The sequence below is a fragment of the Sebastes fasciatus genome, chromosome 6, assembly GCF_043250625.1.
Source record: "Sebastes fasciatus isolate fSebFas1 chromosome 6, fSebFas1.pri, whole genome shotgun sequence".
Lineage (NCBI taxonomy): Eukaryota > Metazoa > Chordata > Actinopteri > Perciformes > Sebastidae > Sebastes > Sebastes fasciatus.
Genome location: NC_133800.1, coordinates 24,168,872 through 24,189,165, shown reverse-complemented (window position 1 = coordinate 24,189,165; position 20,294 = coordinate 24,168,872). Strand labels below are relative to the sequence as shown.

The window sequence follows — 20,294 nt, the reverse complement described above, 5'->3', positions numbered from 1 at the left end:
CGACTGGCCGGGTACTCCACCTGCCAGGCCATCCAGCGGCTGCCCAGCGGCTCCGGAAAGCTTTCCATCTTCAAATCCACCTGGAGCACCCTCTGAACTCCCATCTCAGACCTGCCACAGAACGGGGGAAAAAAAAGAGAGTGTCAGTGAATGGTTAAGCAGATGGAGGCTGGGCGAGAGTTTGAAAAAGAGTGTGGGTGTTGGTGAGCTCATTCAACCTACTGTCTGCTCTAATGACGACAAACAGTAAAGGCTGATGAATGTGTCAGTGGCTGAAATCTATGACATTTTAGCAACTGAGATTCTTTAAAATGTCAAGTCCCTTTGTGTTTGCCTCTCTGGTAAACCCTCTGCTTCAATATCGCAGCCCTTTTCTTTTATTCCTCGCACACTTTTCCACAGGTGAAATGCACTGTAAATAGAACCAAATCATCTCATGGCTGGTCCTCAGAGCAGTTCAAAGGAATGCTTCACCAGGCGTCACCCCCGCTAAGGTGTTGATGGTCGGGCGCCCTTGTTTGCCGTAGCAGAGCGTAAATATATGACATGCTTTGGCACGATCTACGGCGGGCCCGAATTAAGCCAGACAAATGGAGAGCGTTGATAATAAAATTTCCCCATGGCGCCATAAGTCTCTGGTGCTCAGAGTTTAAATATAGCCCTGAGGCAGGAAAGGTCAGCTTTACACGGGAGCTGGAGGAGATGGGAAATGGCACAAGATCTGTTAGCCACGTCTTGCGTGTCAAATGGCAGGACTCGGGGCCAATAAATTTCATGCATGGTCTCTGTGGCACACCGGCACAAAACAGCATCTTGTAATTCGAACATGGCGAGGGAGGAGAGAGGCAGAGAAGAGGAGAGATGAATAAATCCGGTTGGTACTTTGTTTGGAGAGGACGGTGCGTGTACAGCACAGTCTCACGGCAGTTCATGAAATAGTCACAGAATTTAATGTATTTGATTTGTGTACATAGACACAATTTTTTTTTTTTTTCGTGACGCTCAGCACAACTTTCAACTTGCTTTTTCCTAAGAATGTCCAGAACACTTGACGCATGTGTCTTTTCAAAATAAAACAACTTAGTTAGGTTTTGGAAAATATCAACTTGGTTAGGCTTAGGCAACAGACTACTTAGTTAGGTTCATGAAAAGATTGTGGTTTGGGTTTAAATAACACTGGAAAGGGGATAACTTACGTACGGAAGTTACATGACAAAGACTACCTAGGTTTAGGAAAAGATTGTGGTTTGAGTTGAATTAACTCCGGAAGTGGCGTAAGTAACATTCAGAAGTTACGTGACAAAAACTACTTAGTTAGGTTCAGGAAAAGATCATGGTTTGGGTTAAAATAACACCGGAAGTGTCGTAATTTAAGTACGGAGTTACGTGACAAATAAATCAACTTTGACTTCTGGTTTCACACGACATGCGTACACAAGTCTCCTGGGCGAAAGTCCTGTGTTTTTTGTCCAACCCATCCACCGTGACCGCCCGAGGCGACGTTCGCTGCTCTTTATACTTCCCAGTTCACAATTACATGGATTACATACAAATTTTAAATTTGTGTCTATGTACACAAATGAATACATACAATTTCGTGACTATTTCACAAACTGCTGTGTGACTGGGCTGGCATATAACATGTAGAAAATACTGTAAAGTATGAGGCAGAAAAAAAACTTTTACAGTTAAATTTAGTAGAGCAAACAAAACGATACCAGAGGGAGATAATAAATATATGAGGTACATCTTGGAAAGACAACAGAGCCAATGTATAACATCCTAAATTATGAATGTAGGGGACTAAAACAGTAAAACAATAAATAATAGAAAATGTTTTATCCACTACCTTCATATTCACATACTGTAGGTCTGACACTATTTCCGCATCATTCTCCTATTATTCACTTTTATTCTAAGAGAATGACAGATTTGTTGCGCAGCAGAGCACAACAACCCAATTTTCACATCCAACAGAGGTGCGTATGAATAATTAAGATGACAACCAAATAACTTGTGTCACATTTCATAACAGCGCACCAATCAGAGCGCCGGGCCACTGAAGGCGTAGTACGACACCGCTGACTTACATAACCGTCCCACAATGCTGTGGCAAAAATACAGATGCTAATCTCGGACCGGCGAAGCCACGAGGTTTATCAGGCAAAACAAAGTTAACGGATGATACGCCGAACGTCCAGAAATAAACCTTTTGAGAGCTCCAGAGTCGGCGAGCGTCACACAGGACCTGTGTCAGCCGTCAGCCCAAATGGCCTACTTTCTACAGCACAGGCAGACTTGTGCTCTGGCAAGCGTCACGCACTTGCTTGCATGCAATGAGACAGACATGAAATCCTGATTATACTGCACATACACTACCAAGGAGAGGAGCTAAACTCACACCTTCACAGAGTTAAAGGGCCTCCAGAAAAGACAGAGAAGTTGACTGTTATTAGCTTTTTTTCCCCCTTCAGAGATGTCAATTATTTCCCTCCTCGCATGATCCAGTTGGCAGAGTTTAATAGCAGCTGCGAATGCTATGAATTTTATGAGATTTTTTATGTTTCTTCCTACAATAAAAATGCCAACAAAATATTGAGGTTATACGAATTTACATTGTAGGGTGAAAAATAGTCCCTCTGCTTCGTTTTAACATGCAGACATGCTGTTAATTTAGCATTTTTGTGACAGAAAACTTCAAAAGAGGCCCTGAGAAGATGACGGCGATATAAAAACGAGGCCGAGTGAAGGGAAGAGAAGAAATAGGATCTTGGGAGTAGTGAAACCAAATTGAGTTGAAGGACATGCAAAGACATGCATGGTGATTCTCTGACTTTCGATTGACATGGAAATGAATGGAAACTACTAGAGATGCACTGATTTATCGGCCCAACATTGGTATCGGCCGATATTGGCCTTGTTGACTGCCATCGGCCTATCGGCAAATAAGATGACATTCGGCAGCGGCCAATGTTTATCTACAGTATGTTGTGCTGGTGTGCGCATGTGGTTTCTTTACAAAGAAAAAGAAAAGAAAAAGCTGGCCATTTGGGAGTATTACACTGTCTCGGAGAAAGATCAGCAACAAGAACATTATGTTCAACGGAAAATTAAGCAGTAAAACAATGGCTTAAAAGATTTTTTAAAAACAGTCACTGAAGTCTGGACCCCGTTCCTCGGGTGAGCTGAGTGCAGCAGCTCATCGGGGCCGCCGCATCATAGTCCTGCGGCTCCGCCATGGGTCCGTCCAGCCTGGACAGCTGAGGCAGCGAGGCTGCACAAGCAGATCAAGGCTCTTCACCCGCTCCCTGATGGAGTTCTGCTGCTGCTGGTCCACTAGTTAATCAATCACAGATGGCGTCGTTGTCTCAGACGGATAAAAAAATTTAAATGGGTCGCCAAATATACAGTAGGTGGCCGTTAATATATGGGCAGCCCGCCTGAGTGAAGTGTTTGTGTGAGAAACACTGCTTATGTTACTAATCACTTTTACATTTACATTTAATTGATGTTTCACAAAACAAATATTTTTGTTGGGCTGTACTGAACCATTCTTCTCATTGAGAAGGTAATTGTAGGCTATAGCAGCTGAAAAGGCTTGCGAAGCAGTTTAAAAATATATATATATATACATATTTCATGTGAAAAAGATTCTATGAAATGTTGTCTCATACATTTGTCTGATGAATTTGTGCTCATTCAAAGACAGTGTAATGAAGCTCAGTTGTTTTATAATGAAGAGGTCGTTCTTTCCCTGACAAAAAAGGGGAATAAATAACAGCAAAAACAAAATAAACAAAAATGGTATCTCTATTAGCTATCAGCTACATTTTTATTTCAACATTGGTATCGGTATCAGCCCATAATTTTGCAATCGTTGCATCCCTAGAAACTACATGGCAGTGCACGGAGAATGTGTGTGTTTGTGATTCAGTAAAAAATCGTGAAAGCTGCAACTACAATAAATACAACGTTCATGGTGAAAGAGGTTTATTTATAGCATTTTTTACGACGACTCTTAAAAAGCAAAGCTGCTGCAGGCTGTATATCTAGCTGGCCAATAAGTTGTAAAACAGATGGCAAATAGAGGAAACAATAAACAGACATTTTGGGCTCTTTACCTCACACATAGAAAGCCTGGCAGCAGTCCCCTTTTTTTCATTGTCTGCTGTACTTGACCCCCATTGACACATGTCATAAAATGAAACGTGACGGAAGCATCGGTGTCGGGGTGAATGTGACTCAGACGCTGAGTCACAGACGTTGACCGTATACACCAGCGTGCCGTTATGAGCCGGCATCCCCTCTCCGAGTCTGCTAATCACATGGCTCGCTGGGGGAAACTGTTCATTTCTCTGTCACTTCCAGCATGGGGTCTAATTCAATTAGCAACAAAGGGCCCGTGGATGCGCGCCACACAGCTGGTCTCAGCCTGATAATTATCTGTAAACTAGCTGTGGTTTGACTAAATCTGAGGCCAGACAGATGACCGGAGGGCGGCCAAAGGCAATAGAGAGGGGGCTCGGTAGATAACAGGCCCTCAAGTTGGAAGCAGCTGGCCCTCTGGCTTCAGAGACCAAACTGGAGAGGAAATCAGACTTGACAAGGTGCTGCCCGAGACCGCTGACAACTGACTCACTGAGAATAGCAGGGAGATGGCTGCGAGGATTCTTTTTAGGCACATTCAGGATGCCCATTAATCACAACCACACTAGCAGAGATCTGTAAGACGCGCTGTGACACACAATGAGACATAAGTGAATAGCTTAGCACCATAATGCATCTATTTCAGATGCTATATGTAGCATTGTTATACATCAAATGTCAAGCCGATGGTTGACATAAAGAGGCGGTTGTGACGACTGGTGGCCGTAACCTCCCACACCACTGGTATTGTTAGTGCTTTTCATTTCCAAGACATTACCATAAACCCTGCTCGCTCCTGTCACAAAAAGAGTGTTGCATCTATGGCCAAATACAGAGGATTTCCCATCAAATTCAACTACACACTTATGTGTGGACATGCTTTCAATCTTTTCGCTGATTACTTTCTTTCTTTGCTTGTTGGCAGAGCTTAAAATGAATGACTGCGGGAGTAGTCATTTCCACTAAATATTTTAAGGCTAAGCATCTTTGCTATATGTGACTGTACTCACTATATATACTATAATATTGATCTGCTAATTATTTTGTCAGTTAAAGGAAAAGTTGGACATTTTGGGAAGTATGCTTCTTTGCTTTCTTGAGAGTTAGAGGAGAAAGATTGAAAACACATTTATAGCTCTTGGTAAGTAAGCAAATAAGCATATTTCCTCAAATGTCCAACTATTGCTTTAAAGGTGGTCTATACGATATCCAGAGCATTAATATAGCATCAAACAACTATTTGCTATTTAAAGATATAGAGGAGTAATTACTACCTGTTGTTGCTGTTGTTTTTGCTGTTAGCAACGTTAGCTGTGACCCGCCGACTCAGCCGTTGCCATGTTGAGAACCATGTGTGGGTAATTGAAATACCAATCTTGCATTTATCACCTTTAATTGTTTGATTTAAAATGTCAGAAAATACTGAAAAATGGCCATCACACATTTCTAAAGCCCTGCTATGATAGATGAAAATAGCAAACCCTGACAACTGGATTAGAAAATGTTTGGCATTTTTGCTTGAAAATGCAGTAGACTTTTAATCAATTATCCAAATAATGATTAATTTTCAATCAAATCAATTAATCGCCTAATAATTGCAGCTAAAAAAGGCTAAATTACCAGGTGTTAGCATGGTGGCAGGTAGCTTTCAGGTTTGCACAAATAGTGTAACGTGGCATAATATTCTCAACATTCAACATTCCAGCCCTGTCCCATAAAAATTACATTCTCATACAATGAAACTGCGGATTACGTTTGTTTTTGACATATCACAAATACGTTTGTCATGATAGTCTGCTGAGGTCGGGGTGATGTACGGGTCAACAAACACCGTGATTTTGCCCAGGAGACCGCTGTTTGTGTCCAGTGTGAAACTAAGTCAACGTTCACTTATTTAAGTCATGATGTGTTTTTTTACCAAAACTTAACCAGGCAGTTTTGTTGCGTTTTTGTTGTCTTTTGTTTCAATTTCGTAGTCATTTTAAGCCAAGATTTTTTACTAAACCTTGTAGTTTTGTTGCCTAAACCTAACGTAGTTTTGTTGCATTTTTTTGTTTGTTTTTTGTTTCAATTTACAACATCAACCACATGTTTAAAACTGTTTAAAAGGGTGACTGTAATCCGGGAGAAAAGACATTTCCCTCGAAAAAGAATGCAGTTTAGTCGTATGGGAACGTAATTAAGTAGGAGACAGGGTTGGTCCTTTCCCAACGTGCCATCAACAAATCCAAACTTCTATTGTTCAACTTCTGTCTTCACTAATTACACGGCCTAAAAAGCTCTTTGCAGAGGTGATTCAGCTCCATCTTATCTTGATGGAGCACGTTAGAGCGCTATTGAATTCAGGCTGCGAGAAGGTTAAAGAAAGATAGATTTAAATGTCAGAATGAATAAACAGAAACAGGACAAAGTTATTGGAGGAATTTCCTTTTAGGCAGATTTCTCCAGAGAAAGAGCTGTAATTGAAAGAGCCTCTATTGTCCCATTATCAAACTCACTGTGTCACTGTGACACCCCTTGTTTAATCTCCCCGTGATGTGATAGGATCCTAGTGCCCACCGCCGCACCCAATGAGGATTAGAGAATAAGAGAGAGATAGACGGAGAGGCTATGTGGGATAGATAAAGTGACATTTTCGGGTCCAATGTCTTCATTTTTTTAACTTACATCAAGTATTCCAGACATCTGTCTCTTTTCATATTAACATTAGAACAATAGAACGATGTCTGGAAAAACCATTTGCAGCTCAGACCAGGCTTTTGTATGTTTTATGTATAAGATACATAGAGTAAGATGTAGAGTACATACCACGAAGGGTCATAAAAAACCTCAGCAGAGCAGCAAGTAACGCTGCTGATTCAATGTAACAAGAGATGTTGAATGGAAACAGAATGGCAGATGAAGATGCATAATGCAGGCTGCTGGAACCAGAGGTTGTCCGCAGCAGTGTGTGTGTGAGTGTGTGAGGGGGGGGGGTCTCATGCAAACTACTTGTGGAGGAAAAAAAATAATCAAATTTGTGGCTTCAGTGGTGCCTGAAAGCAGCACCTTGAAGCTCTGCTGTTCTCATGCTCCATCACCTGGAACAGCAATAATCCAGTCAGCACAAAGAAGCCCGGACACACACACACACAAACGTACACACATAGGCTATGCATACATGTATGTGCATACACGGTATATACTGTACCCAAGAGCCTCCATGCACCGTGAATCTGTGCCTGTGAACATTGTGGACCTAATCACTCATGCCAGATGAGTTTTTCTGAATAGAATACAAACATCAATATGCAACAGATGTCTTGACTATGAAATATAATGGCAGCAACACGTGTTTGCATCTCCACAAAACGTTCTACTGCATGCAAGTACTACAGTTTGTCAAATGCACAATGCAGCGCATCAGTTTGCACATTCAAATGTTAATATGCAATTGTGTCACCAAGCTCAATTACGCCGTAGCCCTCTGCTGAAAAAAAACGACGAGCAAGCCCCCTCTCTTTAAGACACTTGAAAACAGATATTTCATGAATTTATTTTACACAATTACAAAAAGCTTGATTTTAGGGCCACAGATAACATTTTGCCGATTATTTTCTCGATTAATCGACAGTAAAAAAACATATATCACAATTCCCTTCATTCCAATGTGATGTTTTTTTGTATATTAATCCAACTAAATATATTTTCTGCAAATTTTATTTTTCTTATTTTATTTCAAAACCTTTCAAAGACGATAGAGACGTATGAAATCCCCTTATTTTTTTATGTCAAATTTAAGAATTTGCACTGGTTGTTTTAAACCTGCAGATTAGGGCTGGACGATATGGCCAAAATCTTCTATCACGATATAGGTCATGTCATATCTCGATAACGATATATATCACCATTTAGCATGTCTTGTGCTAAATCAATAAAAGAATAAGAAGTCTATATGAAATAACCACGTGGTAAAGCCTATTTTGTACACTCCTATGTGAATTAAATACTTGACAAATGAGTATTTTCTAATTTTTAGAACTTAAGTGCAAAATGAACATAACAATTTTAACAGAATACTACACATGGCCGACTACGACACAGCCTCAATGGTAGCTATTGCCCTGACTGACCCAACCCAGTAATGTTTTCTCTATTAAACTGGTCACATTAAATACAGAATTAAGGTGAATGGGAAGGACAGATGGAGGGAATGATGAACAGACACATAAACAGTTGGTTAGATATGATATGTCATATGATATGGCAACAATACTAGTATTATTATTCAAAAGATATTTGATACAGAACGGTCTATCACTGTGCATATAGTTTGTGAAGCCCATTGGGAGTGAATTATCCCGGGCCACTTCCAACGAGCCTCTTTTTTAGGCCTGATTTCTGAGAAAGGACTCCAGTGGTCACAGCGTGAAGCACAATCTCTCTGCTGACGGAGCCCTGACCGGAAACCAGAGTGAGTCCATAAGTCACATAGTCTCTGCCCTCTGATTAGCCGCTCTGCAATCGAAGCAAATCACTCAGACCCTGAATGTATTATCGTCACGGATACATTTCAAAAGCCTAAATTTCAGCGTAGACAATAGTGAAAAGGATACGGAATTGATTTGAAAAGTAAAGAGAAGAAACACTGGATATGGGTTGGAGTTTCCATGGATACTTAACATATGTATTACGTTTTTTTTTACGATTTTTAAATAAATTTTTATCGTCCCAGACCTAATACTTTGATTTATTATCGGGCTAATTCCATAGAGGAGTTTGAGTGTGGAGAGCTGTACAGAAGAAAACTGTAGAGGAAACTTGAGTACAAAGCCAGGTATGGTAAGTCCATTAGTATCTTTATATCCCCAAAAAAATGTCCCAGTACGTTTCTGTGAAAGTACACAAAGGGAGATGGGGGAATGAAGGAAGCCAAAAGGTGGGAAGTGGGGGTTGCGGAGCTGGGAGGGAGCGTAGGAGGGAAAGCCCCCTCAGACGCCTATACCCAGCGGACCTTTTCAATTCAGCCTTGTCCAGAATAGAAAGAGAGATTGTGACAGGAGGAGAAAAAATAGGTGTAAACTCCCCGTGATACACTTTGAAATAAAGGGAAGACAGGGATGAGAATAATAGTGATAAATGTCAGCGAGGTGGAGCTGCCTCCGTGGCTCTGGAGGTTCATGGTTATGCAGAGATATATGGTGCGTAGTGGCCACAAGAGAGTTAGAGCCGGGTGGAAGAGAGAGAAATCAGACAAGAATACAGACAATTTAAGATAAAAGACTAGACTGGATTCAAGTGCAATACCGGCTGACGGTGAAAACGCCAATAGAGATAACACTTCTTTCAGTGTATTCGATTATGAAATCTACATATTGTGGCAGATGAGAGTAAAAAGTTTATTATGCTCTGTTGGTGCTCAATGTGTTGTGTCACCGGTAGGTAAAAAGTACACAAACTGACACCCTCTGCAGTAAGTCAATATTTCAAGAATCGCATTCATAGAAGCTTTCTAACAGATTTAAAGTATTCCTTGGCTGAAAAAAGTGTCAATACAGAATTTCCCTCTAGGTTATACACAAAGTAAGAAAAGAAAAACACCAAATTCAAAGCACCTTTTTTTCCCTTTCACCTGACAGCAGCAATACATTGCAGTCTGCGAGTGCTCTTTCCATCCTCTCCAGGATGTAGGCTATAAAGATCCGTCTGTACAAAGTGCCTGCTGACGGGAGGCACCAGCGCCCAACATTAACTCGTCAATATGACATTCACAACGACGCCAATTTTACATTTGATTAAACTTTAATACCAAGCTGCCTCTGAATGTATGGGTTTGTATTGGGCGTGTGGGCGTATACACATTCATATATATATATATGTGTGTGTATGGATCAATGTGCGTGTGCAGGATTCCGGTATTTCAAACATGTCGATTCGAAGTGTTTCCTACATGAAGGCTGCAGTGAAAGACGGGTGATACAATCAAGCGAGCCGGAGCATCCCTCATGTTGCTATCATTTCCTCCAAGATACTAAACCAATATCTTTGATTTATGGCGCGTCAACTGACATTCATTTACACTCCTCTAAACTGGCAGAACAAAAATAGAGGAAATACTAAACTGGGCTGTTAAAAGAAGCTCTCTGTTGTGTGCATGAATTTTTTAACACATCCCTGTCATGGGGCATATACTCCTCTTGAGTACAATCCACACTGTCATGCCATAAAATAATCTCCTTAGCATGACCAGTACACTTTGAACCAGTGACCACTGATGTTAAACAGGAATACAAATGAAATGTTTTAAGAAGAAGCACTGTTGTGAGGTTAAGTGGTCAACTTATTTGTAAGTTCAAAGCATAGACTGTATATATATAGATGGACGACATGTGTCCACTTCCTCCTACTGTACAAAAATGAAGTCAGAGTTTGGAAAGTTAAAGTTACGTCTCCTCTCTCGTACAATTCAGAGCCTCCGGCTGTGTGACTACTTCACTCAGAGCAGTTATGACGTCTCACCCCCTATTTATAGCATCAAATAATTAATTAAAACCAAACTTGTCAGAAAAATAAACACTTGAACAAACATCAGTGTGACAAGAACTACCTAAAATTACAGAAATCATCTTTGGGAAAAATGTATTTGACGTGTACTTTGACTTTGGCCCATGTCCCATCCGCTAACATGGAGGGGGCAGGATTTATGACCTATACTGCAGCCAGCCACCAGGGGGCGATCGAGATGTTTTGGCTTCACTTTTGGGGAGCTGTCATGTCGTCCATGTTTATATGCAGGTTCATAGACATTCATTTTTAGAAATCTTATTATGGAAGTTAACCCTGAGGTCAAGAGTTAGAAGAGTACTCCAATTTCCTATAACTCCTATAACATTGTCAGACTCATGACGGATAGTTTAAATAAAGTCAAAACTGACACATTTTTTATTCCAAACATTCTTATTCCTTGTCCAAAACCTGCCGAGCTACTTTACCCACAATGCCAGTCAACCGCAAATAGATCGAAGATGCCGGTGTGTTAGTAATGTAGCCCTGAACTCCACAACCCCAGATTTTTAATTTTTTTTATTTTCAAACGTGTAGTCTTCAGCCCAAGCTGACCCAAGTGACATCACTTGATGCAATATATCAGCTTTCACGCTGCTCCCTCTGAAGCCACAAAAGGCTTTATACAACTTTTTTCACATATGCAGTTGAACTCCCCAAGACCTGTAAACAGACTTTGATGTGTAAATTTGGTGGAGTGCCCCTTTAAATTATGTCTTTTGTGATCCTAACCAGTAGTGGAAAGTAAGTAAGTACATTTACTCAAGTACATTACTGCTTCTTTTTACTGTTACTGTACTCAAGTACATGCTTAGTTGCTAGTAACTTTGCAGATTGAGATTTAATGTAGATTTTTACACATTAAAGTACCGGACAGTAGCTGTAGTAGTTACATTAAACTCCTTTGACCAACTACAACAATACAAAGAAACATATTTTATATATCATAAATATTAATTAATAATGATAATCCAATACTGTAATATGTAATGATTTAACACTTGGACCATGTTTTGCCACTATTTTTTGCTGATAATACTTCTACAATGTATTTTTAATGCAGGGCTTTGAGTTAAGTCAAGTCAATTTTATTTGTTGTATTTTTTTTGTACTATATTTTAATACTTCTGCCACTACTGATTATAACAAACCAGTAAAATCCAATGTGTTTGTTTTACAGGATGAGATGTTTAACGTTTAGTACTTTCACAACATTATTAAGTAAGACACATGAACTTATAAAAGTGTTCTATCGGGGGAGCCTGAAGGCCTCGGGATTAGGGCGCTGACCATGAACAGCAATGTTCTCGGTCCGTGGCCGGTCGGGGACCCTTGTTGCATTTCGTTGCCCCTTCTCTGTCTCCCCTCATCTCCTGTCATCTCTACGGTCAGCTATCCAATTAAGACATAAAGTTATAAAAAAAATAATGCTATAATACCATAAGACACTTATACTTTCAAAAAGGTGTTCGACACCGTACTGCTTTGTTCTTCCCAATAGACCAGAATTACATTCTGAGAAATGTAATTTCCATTTATCTTATTCTCCAGGAGCTCATAAAAAAAGATCGGGCTGTTACATTTCAAATAACCTGCAGTGCCTGAATTAAAACCCACTTTTAATAGGCATGATCGGATTCCCTTTAATTTAATCATTTATTCTTTTTCCCCTTTCTAACGAGCACACAGAGAAGAGGGCTGAGTACTATTAATTATACGATTTATAATGAACCATGGGCGCAAACCGAGGGCTTCTGGCTTGTGTGCATCAAACCCAATAAGGGGATCAAATTTCCGATTAGCTTAACAGTGTTCTGCAGCATTCATCAGCCCACGCACTCACTCGCTGCTCTCCCTCTCCCTCTCTCTCCTCAGCGGGTCTCGCTCCCTCGCTAAGTCGTGCTAACTGTCACACAGATGATTAAATGTACATGTCAAAAGGCAGAAATCAGTCTTTCTAAATCACTAACTGACACATGTGGCCTTGAATTGGACACAGAAGGGCTTTTGTCACTGCTTTAATTTATATCACTCCAATCATTTACTGCCACTTCAGTAACAATGTTTAGTGGGCAGATTGGTCAGCTTCTATACAGAGACAGACATACATTTTAACAGTGCAATAATGTGCTGCAGCAACAAAGTAGAGACACTACATCTCCAGACAGTCTAAGCTGGTTAAAAGTAGATTTGTCTTGGGGGGGATAAACAGGGGAAGGACGCTGGATGCAAAAGGTAGAAGAGCGTCAGACGGGGGAATATTCCATTATTACATTTGTTTCTTAACTTGCTTCAGATTGCCTTGAGGGACGCAGGGCGCAGTCTGTTAGCCCGGGCTCAAACAGTGGCATATCAATTCCCAGACAACAAAATCTCATCTTGGAGCTAATGAAATGCGCCATGCCAACAATTGTCTAATCAAAACTAAATGCTTTTCTGCAGTGCAACATCATTAGAGTCCATCAGCTGAAGTAGGCTCCATGGTGTAATGGATCCCTAATGACGGCAGTTATCATCACCGCTGACCTCGGACCTTTGCGCATCACTTCCCAGTCAGCTGCACTCTATATCTGTCTCATTCATAGCATAGCCATCTAAATGGCAAATTGCAATATAATAAATTGCTACTTGTCCCGACAGTTACACTCAATTTTCCCCACATCAGAGCACTCATCTCAAGGCTGGATAACAGGCATTAACCACAGGGAGCGGCCAGGACAGCTGCTGATAACTCATCCACACACACACACACACACAGACACACACACACACACACTAGGGGGCAGCAGACACTGAGCCCTGGGGCTGTGATGCAAATGTTTGTGCAGATAAACTCTCCCTCCCTTCCCCCGTCTGCATGCTCCCCCTGGTTGATCTGCGGGTGACATCATGTGACCGTCCGGGCCTGCCCTTTGCACCTGCAGGTGGTGCGACACTGACGGCGCCTGTCCTCCTCGGAAAAGTCCTTAAAGACCCGCAAAAAGCTGGGGGTCCTTTCAGCACTGCCAGCGTTGGCATGGCAACAGAACCTGGAGAACACACAAGAGTCATTGACCAGAGGCGCCCAGACCATCAGATCAATGGTACTCTATTGCAACCTGCAACCCCTCCTGCTTGTAGGATGTGTAAAGTTAAGCTCCAACTTTGTGAGACACAAAGAGGGTGAAAGAGTCAGCTCAATATTACAGCAGGCAGGTCGGTGGTAAATAAGGACAGCGGAACCAGATGTCGAATTTGCTGTAAAGGCAGAGCGAGGAATGTGCCAGCATCTTAAGAAAAAGTAGTGCAAAGATCTAAATGGGGAGGGGGGGGGGGGGGGGGGTTGTTTACCATCATGTAACTACAGCAGAGACCTTTTAAAAAAAAAGTGATAACGTATGAAGTCATGTCCCTCTGAGACCCAGAATAGATCTGTTTTTATACACAGGGGGTCTTTAGGGGGAGATAGCAGGTCAACAGTAGATGTCACATAGAAGTGGTGTACATCATCTGAAAGCTGGGAACCTGAAGATTAATTTGAGATGAAGCTCAGCACTGTGTGTCACAGTGTATTACTGTGAAATGTATAAAGGATTAGCATTATGATAGATGTATATGATGGCCATCCCCATGCTCTATCATGTCTCATAAGCAATTTTTTGGTTGATACCATTTGTGACACAGATTTGGTGCTAAATTTAACCAATTTTTTACCACTCAAGAATTGATAATTATCAATATTCCCTCCAAAATACCACATTAAGACACCAAGACCTTGAGGAACACCATAGAAAAAGCCATGCTGTGATTTGGTATCAAAAACATTTGGACATTTGGAGATTTTTGCAAGAATTAAATTATTCTGCAATTGGATGGCGAGCACTTCTGTTCTGGAAACTGCTCAGAAACCCCCTTATTGTCAATCTATCTAATAAAGTCATCCATCCTCTGAATGTTCTAGGTCTCTAGTTTGTGGTTGTGACGTTTCATGAGGCTTTGATTATCCTAGAGGTCACAACAGGTCAATTTTATACAGTGAGGTCAAATCTAACAAATCCATAGAAGGATCCACAAGAGTCTCAGCTTTCCAGTCATACCCAGTTTATGTAATTCCAAGACTGTCTGAAATATTCAAATACACCATTTCTTCCCGACAAGCTAGCTTGCCATGATTGGTACCTAAGGATTCCTTAGGTTTTCATATGATATCTGTACCTTCACTACCTCTAAAACTGAACCTTCTACAGCCTCTGAAAGACAGTAAAGTCGGTCGGTATCGCCCGCAACCCAGCAGGTCTCAGGAGGTTGCATGTACTCTGCATGTACAACAAATATACACATGTGCGCTTTCACAAGCATATGTTCACACTTAAATTTAAAAGGCTCACTCCTGCTGTTTCACATAAAACACGTGTAAACAGAGCTGCTTTGTTTTTGATAATTACAGTGTTGGTGAGGAAGTGATGCGGAGGCTGTGTGGGCATGATTGCCTTGTACCTCAGCCTTAATGCAGTGCCGTGGATCAGAGGAGCGAGAGGCAGCTCCTGCACAACTCCTACCTTCTTAGGGAGTTCTTATGAGATCCATTTTAATTCAGAGACTCACAATAAATCTATGTGACACCCACACACTGGCTGTACTTTGACATTAAAAATCTGTTTTCCTTTAGCGTATAAGTTGTTTTTCATGCTCACCTCGTAGAGAGACTGGCTTCCAAAATGTGCTGAGAGTTTCAGATAAATTCTCTTTCAAATAAATTCTTACATTTCACTGCACATTTATTACAGATTATGCAAATGATAGTCTGTGTTCTAGCTGTCAAACATTAAAAAGTTCAGTGCATTAGCAGCCTGTCGAAAGGCTGCACAGTAATCACAAGTGGTCAATTTGCATCCACTTTGAAGGATGTAATGAGAATTTCACTGCTCATTTACTGAGAAAACACAATAATTACATCACAGATTCTTTGATTACTTCTTGGCTTAATCTTGAATTAAAATATTAGGAATGCACCGATCTGACTTTCTCAGCCCCGATAGTGATACCTGGGCTTTGGGTACCGATCCGATACCAGTGTTTAATTAATAAACTGTATGTCTCACTGTGTAGAAGTGACTGGGATCATTATTTTATGTGTAAGGCAACTTCAGGCCTGACTTAAACATTGCTCTCCTGACTTTGTTAAACACATAAATACATACAGTATATATACATTTACAGAATTTGTTTTTATTATTGAAATAATAAATCGCACACAAACAACTTGGTAGATAATCTTCAAAATTAACAGGAATTACAATTCAAGTGTAAACCTTTTTCAATGCAGCAACAATTTGGTCTAAACAGGAATTAAAAGTCCAGTATATAATGTATATAGTATATAAACCTAGAATTTAATTGAATAGATCGGCCCCATTGTTACCGATACTTGATCCAGCCATATTCAATATCCAATATTGATATCGATGCATCCCTATAAAATATACAGCCTTGTTATATGGGCGCCTGCTCTACCAACTGAGCTATCAGTTGGTGCCCTCATTAAAATATTTAATTGTGATTAATCACATGATTGTCCATAGTTAAATTAATTGCACATTTTTTATCTGTTCAAAATGTACCTTAAAGGGAGATTTGTCAAATATTTAATACCCTTATCAACATGGGAGTGGGCAAATATGCTTGCTTTATGCAAACGTGTGTATATATATGTATTATTGGAAATCAATTAACAACACAAAACGGTGACAAATATTGTCCAGAAACCCTCACAAAAAAATATGCTCAAATCATAACATGGCAAACTGAAGCCCAACAGGCAACAACAGCTGTCAGTGTGTCAGTGTGCTGACTTGACTATGACTTGCCCCAAACTGCATGTGATTATCATAAAGTGGACACGTCTGTAAAGGGGAGACTCGTGGGTACCATAGAACCCATTTTCATTCACATATCTTGAGGTCAGGGGTCAAGAGACCCCTTTGAAAATGGTCATGAACGTTTTTCCTCGCCAAAATTTAGCGCAAGTTTGGAACGGTAACCTCCTTTTCATTTCAATTTAACATTGACAGCCCTATTATATAGTTTATAAACACAGAATTGCATTGAATAGATCGGCCCCATTGTCACTGATATACGATCCAGCTATTTGAGTCGGTATCGATCCAATATCTGATATCGGTATCAATGCATCCCTAGAAAATATACAAACTATTCTAAATGTATGGATACAAACATGAATAATTGAGAGGATGAATAATAGTCTGTGTTACGGTCTGTAGATAGGTAGAAAGATCATTAAACCTTGCATGCTCCAGATTCTGATGTTACCTGACTGCTCTCAGCACTCTCAATCAATCAAATCTGGAAGCTTTCCTCATCTGTAAATGCCTTTGTAATCCCCTTGCACACGAGCATTAGTACTGCACGTGGACACATTGACGATCTCAAGCCAATTAACAGAAAGATTAGTTAACGTTTCGGGTTCCTAAAACCCCTGAGCGGCTATCACAGGCTCTAGGAGCTGAACCCACGGACCCTAAAGGCCACTTTTAAAACACATGAGTAGCATTTCACAGTCTCAAAGCGCTATATCAGCACCTCCTCCCAGTATGCACCCAACTCCCAGTCAGGAGTGCATTTAGGTATTAAGCATAATTTAGCCCCCTCTTATGCACCATTTAATGAGCTCAGTGCTAAATTACTACCAGAGCAATTACACACACACATCCGCCCTATATTCTCCGACACACCACCTCCAATGTACACACATCAACAGTACAAATCCAGACAGGCCAGTCCATAAATCAAACTGCATATTTGTTGAAATGTGATCAGGTCCATATTGCAAAAAAAAAAAAGTCCTACCGGTGCACATAACACATACATATCTTACAGCAGCAGAATTTCTCATTGATCAGCAGTTAGGGAGCGTGATGTGGACGGCCGTCGTAGCAGAGGAGAAATTATAAAGCATTTTGTAACGGAAACACTGCCTCCACACGCCCAGAGGTCCGTGTGCAGAAATGAGACATTGATCCATAATTGGAAGCACTCAGTCATGAAATCTAAAGACTAATTAAAGACAGAGAGCTTTAATGGCGCCCATTTACATATTCAGCACAGTCATTCAGCGCTGCCTGCCGACTCGCAGCCTGTGGGAGACGAAGGATTGATCTGGAGGCTGCGAAGAGTCGAGATAGATCACACTATGATAGACTAACGACAAGTGTCTGAGACTGTCTGACTGCATCAGCGTGACTAAGATGCTGTTGTGGCTTCGCCGTCACCGACAGACACGTCGGCCGTGAAAAACATGCACATATGCATCAAGGTCTTTTTAATAACGGCTAATCATAAACCCACAATAGACCCATTTTTGGTCTTTTTTAGGGGGGAACAGAGGGTCTTTAGGGGGAGATAGCAGGTTAATAGTAGATCTCACATAGAAGTGGTGTACATCATCTGAAAGCTGGGAACCTGAAGATTAATTTGAGATGCAGCTCAGCACTGTGTGTCAAATTGTTCTAGTCATAAATCAGAAATAAACATTAATTAATTATTTTGTTAATAAATTAAGATAAATTGTGAAATTGTATAAGGACTTAGAACATTATGATAGACGTATATGATGACCATTTCCATGCTCTATTATGTCTCATAAGTTGTTGCAGCAATTTTTGAGTTGATACCATTTGTGACACAGATTTGGTGCTAAATTTAACCATTTTTTACCATTTGAGAATTGATAAAAAATGATCAATAATCCCTCCAAAATATCACTTTAAGACACCAAGACCTCGAGGAACACCATAGAAAAAGCCATGCTGTGATTTGGCATCAAAAACTTTTTGACATTTTGAGATTTCTGCAAGAATTGCATTTTTCAGCGATTAGATGGTGAGCACTTCTGTTTTGGAAACTGCTCAGCAACCACCTTATTGTCAATCTACCTAGGAAAACCATACATCCTCTGAATGCTCTAGGTCTCTAGTTTGTGGTTGTAAAGTTTCATGAGGTTGTGATTATCCTAGAGGTCACCACAGGTCATTATATACAGTGAGGTCAAGTTTCAAAAAGTGGTCTCACTACAATGAAATGGCTACTATGGGGACCCCTTTGAAAATGGCCATTCCAGTTTTTCCCCGCCAAAATTTAGTGTAAATTTGTAGCGTTATTTAGCATTCTTCCCAACAAGCTAGCATGACATGGTTGGTACCGATGGATTCCTTTGGCTTTGTAGTTAGTTTCTATCTTCACTTTAGCTCTAAAACTGAACCTGCCACAGCCTCTAAAAGACAGTAAAGTCGGTGATCCCGCGGGTCTCAGAGGGTTAATATAGTCTTGGAACAAATGACAGTGAAGGCAGTAAAGTCATCGCTTAAGTGGGGAGCTTCTGCTCTTTTCAGTGTGACCTCCACAAGCCGAAGATGTCTTCCGATGCTTCACTATCACCTGGAACTTGAATCACTCGCATGAATCTGTCCCTGTGTGTAAACGTGAATGCACAAACCATGCGCCGAGTGTTTGCGTGTGCATTGTGGAAGAGGTGACATGTACAAAGTGTGGCATCTCATCTGGAAGCGTGGACATGTCGGCCGGTCCCGCTGGGTCGAGGCGCTCGTGGTGCAGCTTCTGATTCCCCCATGACCCACCGAGGTGTACACGCCGCCTGATTACGTGTCAGGGCTGGTAAGTCCTGCTAAACACGCGAGAGGAGAGAGGGAAGAGCCCTACGGTGGCATCCTATACTTTTCCTTTGCACGTTATCAGCTGGACTTTTGCTTTCAACCTGTTAGGCTGGGAATGATAACAGAGGACAGCAAAAGATTGCTTGCCAGTGTTGCCACGCACAGGTGCTGTAGTGCAGACGGAGAGGATGGGAGTCGTGCCTTCCCTGTTTGTCTTCCGTGTGATTGAATTGGCTTCTGACTGCAAGCAGAGCTGCCCACTTATGTTCCATGTGCTGAGTTCTTCGACATCCTTTCCTTTTCGCCCCCTTCTTGTATTTTTTTTTCTCCTAATACTGCTTCTATACCTTTCTCAACAGCCCAAGGCTTGTTTTAATAGGCTTATTTAAATATTTCTCCTGCGCAGGTTAGAGAAAAGAGACAGCTTCGGTGCCAGACTGGGCGTTTCTTTAAGTGGAATAGGCTTCGGCATAAAAGCCAATCATCTTGAAGGCCAAGCTAAACTGAGGTTAATTGGAGCCAACAGCGGGCCAGTGTTTCTTTTGCCTATTCAGTTAGATAAATCTGAGGGGAAGGAGCTTTTGGGAGAAATCTCCCTGGCGATAGATATTAAAGACAAGTGGAGCTTATTCTCACGCCGCGCTTGTTGCTCATCAAGAAGAGTGCTGAATGAGGGAAAACCTCATTGCAATGCAATCCAAACTGAGTGCTCGTTCAATAGCCACTACAAAGACGTAATTAGAAGAGAAACAACCAGGATGTTTGTCAGAAAGCCTGTAGACAATGGCATGTTTACATCTCAGCCCACTTTGCCTCCCTGACTGAGTGCTACCTGCAGCGAGCGCAGCAACAATTTTGATCTAACCGCAGGTCTAAACTGTGTCTGTCTGTCTGTCTCAGAAAACACGAGGAAATTTCAGCAGAGGGGTACAGTCA

At 41.1% G+C, this 20,294-nt stretch overlaps 2 protein-coding genes and 1 long non-coding RNA gene across 3 annotated transcripts in view; 1 reads left to right on the top strand and 2 right to left on the bottom strand.

The window, feature by feature from the left end:
* The window catches only part of LOC141769509 (transmembrane protein 132C), a 162,421-nt gene that overhangs the window by 48,569 nt on the left and 93,558 nt on the right, over nucleotides 1-20,294 (bottom strand). The window contains exon 4 of the mRNA XM_074638642.1: nucleotides 1-111. This exon is cut by the window's left edge and continues 76 nt beyond it. Within this exon, the coding sequence (XP_074494743.1) occupies nucleotides 1-111 (111 nt within the window). The remainder of the gene's footprint in view (nucleotides 112-20,294) is intronic.
* The window catches only part of glt1d1 (glycosyltransferase 1 domain containing 1), a 148,199-nt gene that overhangs the window by 113,899 nt on the left and 14,006 nt on the right, over nucleotides 1-20,294 (bottom strand). The window lies entirely within an intron of this gene.
* Nucleotides 13,781-15,252, top strand: LOC141769514 (uncharacterized). The gene is made up of 3 exons (XR_012594309.1): nucleotides 13,781-13,859; nucleotides 13,915-13,969; nucleotides 15,116-15,252. It is a non-coding gene; the product is annotated as an uncharacterized LOC141769514 (long non-coding RNA).